The 9,632-nt window shown below is 47.7% G+C and overlaps 1 protein-coding gene across 2 annotated transcripts in view; it reads right to left on the reverse strand.

Moving 5' to 3' along the window:
- The window catches only part of METTL13 (methyltransferase 13, eEF1A N-terminus and K55), a 46,260-nt gene extending 37,910 nt beyond the window's left edge, over positions 1-8,350 (reverse strand). For both annotated transcript variants that reach the window (XM_075322240.1, XM_075322239.1), the window contains exons 1-4: positions 8,164-8,350; positions 6,180-6,933; positions 4,770-4,969; positions 540-735 (exon numbers count right to left, since the gene is read on the reverse strand). In XM_075322240.1, the coding sequence (XP_075178355.1) occupies positions 540-735; positions 4,770-4,969; positions 6,180-6,933; positions 8,164-8,316 (1,303 nt within the window). In that variant the 5' untranslated portion in view covers positions 8,317-8,350. The remainder of the gene's footprint in view (positions 1-539; positions 736-4,769; positions 4,970-6,179; positions 6,934-8,163) is intronic.
- Between the last annotated feature and the right edge of the window lie 1,282 nt (positions 8,351-9,632).

The raw sequence follows: 9,632 nt of genomic DNA on the forward strand, positions 1-9,632 counted from the left end.
CGATATCTTGTGATAGCTGCCGTAGCGAACATTATCGCTACGCCAGCTTCACAAGCACTTACATGCCCTGCGACGTCGCTCTGGCCGGCGACCCGCCTCCTTCCTAAGGGGGCGGGTCATGTGGCGTCACAGCGACGTCACATGGCAGACGGCCAATGGAAGCGGAGGGGCGGAGATGAGCAAGACGTAAACATCCCGCCCACCTCCTTCCTTCCGCATTGCAGCCGGGACACAGGTAAGATGTTCCTCGCTCCTGCGGCTTCACAAACACAGCGATGTGTGCTGCCGCAGGAACAAGGAACAACATCGTAACATCGATCCTTCCGAAATTATGGAAATGACCGACCCTACACCGATCATACGATTTCGACGCTTTTGCGCTCGTTAATCGTATCAAAAACGATTTACACACTCCGATGTCGACAGCGACTCCGGATGTGCATCACTTTCGATTTGACTCCACCGTCATCGCACCTGCGATGTTGTAGTGTGCAAAGTACCCCTAAGAGTCACCACACATATCCAATTTTGAGTCTTACCGCTGGGAGTGTTACTTGGAAGCAGACGAGCCTCAGACTGGACAACATTCTGGTTACTGAGGAAAATAAGACGCCTGAAATAGCTTGTTCCATCTCCTCGCACATCCTCCACCACATACTCCCCACTCATTTCACTCCTGCCACGATACTGGACTGTCCGGATACCAATGTCACCACCAGCGGATAAAAAGGGGATCTGTCAAAACAAAAAGACGAATGCAATTTATCATGGTTCAAATCCAAATCGGCTGCTTCCACCCCCCCCCCCCAAAAAAAAAGAAAGAAAAATATCAACTTGCATCATTTACAGCAGGGATGGGGGAACCTTTCCTCTGCCGGGGGCCATTTTGAAATTTCTACCAAGCTTCGGGGGCAGCACAAAATTATCAGCTTGAAAATTACCCTAATATATTTTGTCAAACAATTACAGTGGAACTTTGGTTTACGAGAACAATCCGATCTGGGAGTGCTTATAAACCAGGTTACTCGTCTAGCAAAGCAAAATTTCCCATAGGAAACAATGCAATGTAGACAATTTGTTCCACAACTTGTTCAATGTCCAATCCTGGTCCCCTATTGTGCCAACACACACACACTCTGCTCACCTTACTTTGCCTTCCATCGCCGGCCTCCCAGTTCTTGTAGATCGCCGGTACAGGATGTGTATCGGGTAACCATCGCGACCAATGCCCCGGAGCTTCCGCTGCCAGCGCGCTGACATCAAAGGCAGGAGCCGCTTGCCTCCGATTGGCCAGCGCTGACAGCGGAAGTTCCTCCATCGTCGCGATGGTTACCCGATACACATCTTGTACCGGCGAACTTCTAGAACCAGGAGGCCGGCGATGGAACGGAAGGTAGGATGAGCATAATGTGTGTGTGTGTGTGTGTGTGTGTGTGTGTGTGTGTGTGTGTGTGTGTGTGTGTGTGTGTGTGTGAGAGAGCAGGTCAGAGCGCGGTGAAAGTATGAAGCGGAAGTGTGTGCGGTATTTGCTTGTACAGCAAAGATTGCTTGTAAGCTGAGTTACAGATTTACAGCAAGCTTTGCTCATATAGTGAAATGCTCGCACACCAAGTTACTCGTAAACCGAGGTTCCACTGTAATTAACTCACCCCTACAACCCTATTGTGGTGGTTGGAGCTGCTTCTCTTTGGTGCAGCTGTGATGTTCGTTGATATTGATCATGTTGCTTCTCACAACTGCTTTTCCAGGTTTGTCTTGGTCTGGAGCGCAGTCAACAAATTGGTAAATCATATACAGTCAGGGCCAGAAATATTTGGACAGTGACACAAGGTTTGTTATTTTAGCTGTTTACAAAAACATGTTCAGAAATACAATTATATATATATAATATGGGCTGAAAGTGCACACTCCCAGCTGCAATATGAGAGTTTTCACATCCAAATCGGAGAAAGGGTTTAGGAATCATAGCTGTGTAATGCATAGCCTCCTCTTTTTCAAGGGACCAAAAGTAATTGGACAAGGGACTCTAAGGGCTGCAATTAACTCTGAAGGCGTCTCCCTCGTTAACCTGTAATCAATGAAGTAGTTAAAAGGTCTGGGGTTGATTACAGGTGTGTGGTTTTGCATTTGGAAGCTGTTGCTGTGACCAGACAACATGCGGTCTAAGGAACTCTCAATTGAGGTGAAGCAGAACATCCTGAGGCTGAAAAAAAAGAAAAAATCCATCAGAGAGATAGCAGACATGCTTGGAGTAGCAAAATCAACAGTCGGGTACATTCTGAGAAAAAAGGAATTGACTGGTGAGCTTGGGAACTCAAAAAGGCCTGGGCGTCCACGGATGACAACAGTGGTGGATGAAGGCCGCATACTTTCTTTGGTGAAGAAGAACCCGTTCACAACATCAACTGAAGTCCAGAACACTCTCAGTGAAGTAGGTGTATCTGTCTCTAAGTCAACAGTAAAGAGAAGACTCCATGAAAGTAAATACAAAGGGTTCACATCTAGATGCAAACCATTCATCAATTCCAAAAATAGACAGGCCAGAGTTAAATTTGCTGAAAAACACCTCATGAAGCCAGCTCAGTTCTGGAAAAGTATTCTATGGACAGATGAGACAAAGATCAACCTGTACCAGAATGATGGGAAGAAAAAAGTTTGGAGAAGAAAGGGAATGGCACATGATCCAAGGCACACCACATCCTCTGTAAAACATGGTGGAGGCAACGTGATGGCATGGGCATGCATGGCTTTCAATGGCACTGGGTCACTTGTGTTTATTGATGACATAACAGCAGACAAGAGTAGCCGGATGAATTCTGAAGTGTACCGGGATATACTTTCAGCCCAGATTCAGCCAAATGCCGCAAAGTTGATCGGAAGACGCTTCATAGTACAGATGGACAATGACCCCAAGCATACAGCCAAAGCTACCCAGGAGTTCATGAGTGCAAAAAAGTGGAACATTCTGCAATGGCCAAGTCACTCACCAGATCTTAACCCAATTGAGCATGCATTTCACTTGCTCAAATCCAGACTTAAGACGGAAAGACCCACAAACAAGCAAGACCTGAAGGCTGCGGCTGTAAAGGCCTGGCAAAGCATTAAGAAGGAGGAAACCCAGCGTTTGGTGATGTCCATGGGTTCCAGACTTAAGGCAGTGATTGCCTCCAAAGGATTCGCAACAAAATATTGAAAATAAAAATATTTTGTTTGGGTTTGGTTTATTTGTCCAATTACTTTTGACCTCCTAAAATGTGGAGTGTTTGTAAAGAAATGTGTACAATTCCTACAATTTCTATCAGATATTTTTGTTCAAACCTTCAAATTAAACGTTACAATCTGCACTTGAATTCTGTTGTAGAGGTTTCATTTCAAATCCAATGTGGTGGCATGCAGAGCCCAACTCACGAAAATTGTGTCACTGTCCAAATATTTCTGGACCTAACTGTACATCACATAAGAGACACTGGAGGCACATACATCACAGGAAGGGCTGGGGGCCATCTATACGGGTGAGGGCATATACATATCACAGGAGGGGCTGGGGGCATGGACAGCACAAGAGAGATACAGACACCACGGGGGGGGGGGGGGGGGGACACACAGCCCCGCGGGAGGCAGGGGGCACACAGCCCCGCGGGAGGCATCTACAAGAGGGGGGCCGGTAAACCTGATGCTTCCTCTTCTTCTGTGGGACGGGAGCGAGCAAATCTCACGCTTACCCCGCCACAAAGTACGTCCTCAGCACGCTGGCACAGGCCAGCAGGCTGAAGACCAAATGGTATGCGCACCACACATTGTGATTTAAAGGGCTGGCAGCCGACAAGACCGCGGCTGCCGCCCAAATACTACGGTCCCCCGGAATGTGTCCAGGGGCCACATAAAAAGTAATCGGGGGCTGCATACAGCCCGCGGTTCAGAGGTTCCCCACCCCTGATTTACAGTGAGAATCACAAGAATATATAATTTTTGCAGTGGATTCAAAAAACCACAGCCAGGTAATCAGAGCCATGTTTTTCTCCCAAGTTAATAGTCTTTTCACCTCTTTCTGCACTTAAAATGCTGGAAAAGACAAAAGGTACAGATAGGGTTTTATCCTGGTGGTACCAGAATAACAGGATTGCAGGGGATCAGTCACCTGGGGTAGCTGTGAGAGTCACAACTACTATAAGGGCAAAGACGAGACACAATGGCTGCTGAAGACCCTGTAGGTAAATTAGTGTACCGGAGGAAGAAGGAAAAAAGGGTTAACTCGCGCATGCGTGATTTTGGTTCCTGAAGAAAGTTTCAATACTCCAAAACACGTAGAACAATAAATCACAATTTTATCTTCAAGTGATCATCTTCTTATTCTACATGGCAGCACGGGTTAACCCCTCTCCTCCTTCCTCTTGTACACTTTTTTTCTGCAAGTATGGCTCCATCATTGGCACTAGCCACTTCCAGGGTACATAGGTCCACACAAGTCAGATACGGATAAGAATCTGTAAAATATTCCAGTACTCGTTGCAGAAAAAAAAATACATAGCGTAAACAGGTGTGCCCTGCAGAGCTGAAAATTTGCATTACAAATGGAGAAATCTGCAGCATAAAGGATAAAGTCTGCAGAAAATTCCGCATCACTTGGTGGATTCTTCCTCAGTGGGAATGTCCTGTGTGGTTGTACCAACACATTTTTTTTTTTCTGCTAATTTGGACAATTTTTTCTTACCAGGTAATTATTCAGGAGCTGATACCTGAGCAATGCTGATGGTGTCACCAGTCCTTACCTGCTGATTATCAGGCAGTCCCGGAGGAGCGAGTTCCAGCACTTTGGCTGACAGCTCGGACTGAATGGCTTCCATGCTTTCATACGGCTGATCTCTGTGCAAGGCCACAAACAGCAAACGGCGAAATCCAACATTTCCTGCCAATTGTCTCCGACCCGTCTCTGAACCGAAAAGCCACTCTGTTTCCCTTCCTTGCGGAACTGTGAAATTGGTAGAAGATGGAGACAATCTTAAATGGAGCCATCCACAAACAAAATGTATCCGCTGTCCATAAGATGCGCAAGTACGATCAATAGGCATCTTTCAGCGGAGACCAAGGGCGGCACGGTGGCTCAGTGGTTAGCACTACAGCCTTGCAGCACTGGGGTCCTGGGTTCAAATCCCACCAAGGACACCATCTGCAAGGAGTTTGTATGTTCTCCCCGTGTTTGCGTGGGTTTCCTCCGGGTTCTCCGGTTTCCTCCCACACTCCAAAGACAGAGATAGGGAATTTAGATTGTGAGCCCCAATGGGGACAGTGTTCCTGATGTATGTAAAGCGCTGCGGAATATGTTAGCGCTATATAAAAATAAAGATTTATTTATTTATAACTAGAATGGGGTCCTCTACCCCATGGGTTAATGGAGCAGTAATATGCATGCATTACCACCACTCCTTCACACAATGAATGAATGGTGTTAACACAAGTACATAACTGCTCCATTTATATCGGGGGTACAGGAGCCCCTATTTTCACGGTCAGTGGAGTTTCCAGTGCTTGAATCCCCATTGGTCATACATTTATCATCATCATCATCCGATAAATAAGCCTTTAAAGGGAACTTGTCACCGATTTTTCGGCCTATAAGCTATGACCACCACCAGTGGGCTCTTATATACAGCATGTTAGAATGTGTATATAAGAGCCCAGGCTGCTGTGTAGAACATAAAAAACACTTTAGAATACTCACCTAAACGGTCGCTGTGGTGGAGTTGGGTCATATGGGTGTCTTCGTTCTCCGGCGCCTCCTCTTTCGGCCATCTTAGTCCTCCTTTTGAAGCCTGTATGCATGCCGTGTCCTACGTCATGCACACTGTGCAGGACCTCAATGCCGGCGAGTGTGGATGACGTAGGACGCGTCATGCACCCTGGCTACAAAAGGAGGACGAAGATAGCCGAAAGAGGTAGCGCCGGAGACAACGGAGATGTCCATCTGACTCAAATCCACCGCAGCGCGACAGTTTAGGAGAGTATTATAAAGTGTATTTCACATTCTACACAGCGGCCTGGGCTCTTATATACAGCATGTTTTCAGCATAAAAAATGTGCTGCAAAACTTTGCTTATACTTGACTTCATACCGTAATTTTGGTTACAACCATGAGTTGCATTTCTAATTTTTCAGGCAGCAAAATGACGAGGGATACTCACTGATAAAAATAGCAAAGTGGTTGGCGGGAAGAAGCCGTATGCTTGGACTATCCACCACATGGAAGGTGTAACGTGTTTTCCCAGAGACCCCATCGCATAAGTCCAGTGACACCTCTGGAGAATTGTGGTTCTGGTTTAGGTGACTTCGGATCAGTGCGTAGCTCTGTCGTTCCTTCACCATGTCCATCAGGTCACTAGGGCTTCCACACCGCACAGATTTCCCGCCCTCGTCCTCCGGCATCATTTCCAAAACTTGGGGGAACCCTGGCATCTCTTTAACTTTAGTCATCACAAAGACGAAAACTGGCAAAGGAAACTGGCTGCCGGACCCCTTACTGCTGCTCTCCGAGACCTGGTGAATGCGGACCATCCATCCTCCCTGAGAAAACTGTGTCACCAACTTCTCCAGCACGTGGGCTTGTGCCAGGGATACACAGAGATAGCGCCCGCCGCACTGCAGAACACGCCCAACTTCAGTCAATAACCTGGTAGCAGTTTCCAGGGTGCCAGCTTCAGTGTCGGTGAGGATCGCGTCCAGCGTCCCCTTATCTAGCACAGCCTGGAAGTGGGAATCTGAAAACGTAGTCTTGGTGGCATCCATCACTTGGTAAGTCATGTTGGGTCGCTGATTGGCATTGCGCTCATTCATCTGACGAATGACCACCTCGCTTACATCAATGTTTGCCAGATTCTGGCATCCGGCATCGTACAGTCGCTCGCTCAGCTCGGAGTTGCCACATCCCACAACCAGAACCTGGAAGAAATGAGTGAGAATAAAAGAAAAGCATAGTGCCTATAGGTGGGCACGAAAGCCGTGCAGCAAATCCAACAAGGGCCACATCTTCACCCCTATGCTTACACACGTTTCATCCCACACCAGAAACATACACGGGATGTACATTGTGAGACCCAAAAAGGACAGCGAGTGACGACAATTACTATACTATATTTAGAGCCCCTTCACAATGGCTCTATTGTTATATATGCCTCACTTGGGAAAAGGCAGCGGGGGTCCGTAGGGCAGGGACAGGTAATCACCAAGGAGATTATTATTTTATTTATATTTTGCTGCAAGCTGTAATTTTTCCCTAAATATTCTATGGCAGAATACCAAGGTAGTAAGGGATCTGCAGAATGCAGGCTGCCACCTGTCCTCATGCACAATGTCTGTCAGTGATCTAATATACCAGGGAAGTGGAGGGATCAGCAGAATGCAGGTTGCGGTCTGTCCACATGCACCATGTCTACCAGTGATCTAATACTCAGGGCTCACCAGAAGGGATCAGCAGAATGCAGGCTACTGACTATCCATATGCACTATGTCTATCAGTGATCTAATATACCAGGGAAGTGCGGGGGATCAGCAGAATGCAGGCTGCCGACTGTCAACATGCACCATGGCTGTCTGATCTAATATACCAGGGAAAAGGGGGGGGGGGATCAGCAGAATGCAGGCTGCCACCTGACCACATGCACCATGTCTGCCAGTGATCTAATATACCAAGGGAAGTAGAGGGATCGGCAGAATGCAGGTCATGGTCTGTTCATATGCACCATGTCTGCCAGTGATCTAATACCAGGGCAGTAGTGGGTTCAGCAGAATGCAGGCTGCCGTCTGTCCACATGCACCATGTCTATCAGTGATCTAATATACCAGGAAAGTGTGTGTGTGTATGTATGTATGTATGTATGTATGTGTGTGTGTGTGTGTGTGTGTATGTGTATGTATGTGTATGTATGTATGTGTATGTGTATGTATGTGTGTGTGGGGAGGGGGGGAGGGGAATCAGCAGAATGTAGGCTGCCACCTGTCCTCATGCACCATGTCTGTCAGTGATATAATATACCAGGGCAGTAGAGGGGTCAGCAGAATGTATTTTGTCCACGTATCTAGCACATTACACACAAGTCTGCACGCTTTCTCTCGTTCCTCAGCAGCTCATACTGCACGGAGGAGCGCGGCCGGCAGAGGGCGCTGTCCCACCTTATCCTTCGGCTTAATGTACTTGTGCAGCACGGCGCACAGCTCCAGGTAGCCTCCATACCACTCGAACGCGCGCTCCCCGCGGCGGCGGAAGAACTGCTCCCAGTACTGACTGCTGGAGAACTCCTTACTGCTCCGCGGTAACAGATTCATCCTGCCCTATCCCATCTCCGCCACGTGCACAAACACTTCCGGGTCACACCGCCCTGGGAAAGGCGATAGCGCAAGCGCGGGTTCTGATTGGCCCGCGACTGTCCGGCGCAGCTTTTCATTGGACGGGGGGCGGGACCGTGGCTGGCTGTAGTGTCCCCATGTGTTTACATTGTGCTCAGTGGTCGGAGAGTCGTATGTGGCCGGCGGTGACCACTGTGTGTGACGTACACACCTGTCACCTGTGCTGCCTTCTGAGCAAACCAGCACATGGGGCTCCTGCAGTGTTTGCCCATTTACCCCCCTCACACAGGCTGGAGGCATCTTGTAAGCGCTTCACTCATCGGCTTCTACTGATAGACTGCAGAGGTGGACGGTAACCTAGGCAACGAGCAGTACACAACATTAAAAATCCATCTGTTGTTGAGAATGGTTAAGATTTGTAACGAATAGATTGCAAAGTTGCTTCTTTTTACACAAACGTACCCATTTTGTCCTTTTATGATGATGATGATGATGATGATGATGAAAACAACCCTTCAAAGCTGGCCATCTGATCTGATCTGATGAAAGACGTGTGTTCCCGCTGGTTTCTGCACATTGGAAAATGAACAAATGTGTATCCAACAATGGCCGGATGGAGGATAGACAGATCCGGGGTTTTATCAGCTGCAAAGGCGTCAACACGTAGATGAGGCTCATCCTCCTCTAAGGACATAAATCTTCTCTCTGACTGTGCCGAGGACATGGTTGGTTGCGTGTGGGAAAATGGATGTCTCCCAGGGTAGATTTGGGTCACAGATGTTCTTACTCTTTCTTCAAGTTTTGTTCCAGACTCCAATATGTGATGATGGAAATCTCAGTCACCTGCAGCATAACCCGCACCCGACAGAGTAACGCAATTTTCTTATTGATAATGGTCATCATAATCCAGGAGAGCTCGAGACAAGAAGAAAAAAGGTCGGGGACAAGGCGCCGTCCTGATCAGTGTAAATACTATAGGGTCAGTTCATCAATTATGGGATTTTTTAAGTTACTTTTTTTTTACTTGACTTGTTCACATTATTGTGCCAAGTTAAAGGAACCTGTCACCAGATTAGGCAACTATAAGCTGCGGCCACCACCAGTGGGCTCTTATGTACAACCCTCCAGAATACTTTTAATAACAGCCCAGACCGCTGTGTAGAATGTAAAAAACACTTTTATTATACCCACCTAGCGGGCGGTCCGGTCCGATGGATGTCGTTGCTCTCTGGTCCGGTGCCTCCTCTCTCCGGGCCAGCACCTCCTCTCTACGGTCCAGTGTCTCCTCTCTCCGA

This window comes from Anomaloglossus baeobatrachus, chromosome 8 (genome assembly GCF_048569485.1).
Source record: "Anomaloglossus baeobatrachus isolate aAnoBae1 chromosome 8, aAnoBae1.hap1, whole genome shotgun sequence".
Taxonomy (NCBI): Eukaryota; Metazoa; Chordata; class Amphibia; order Anura; family Aromobatidae; genus Anomaloglossus; species Anomaloglossus baeobatrachus.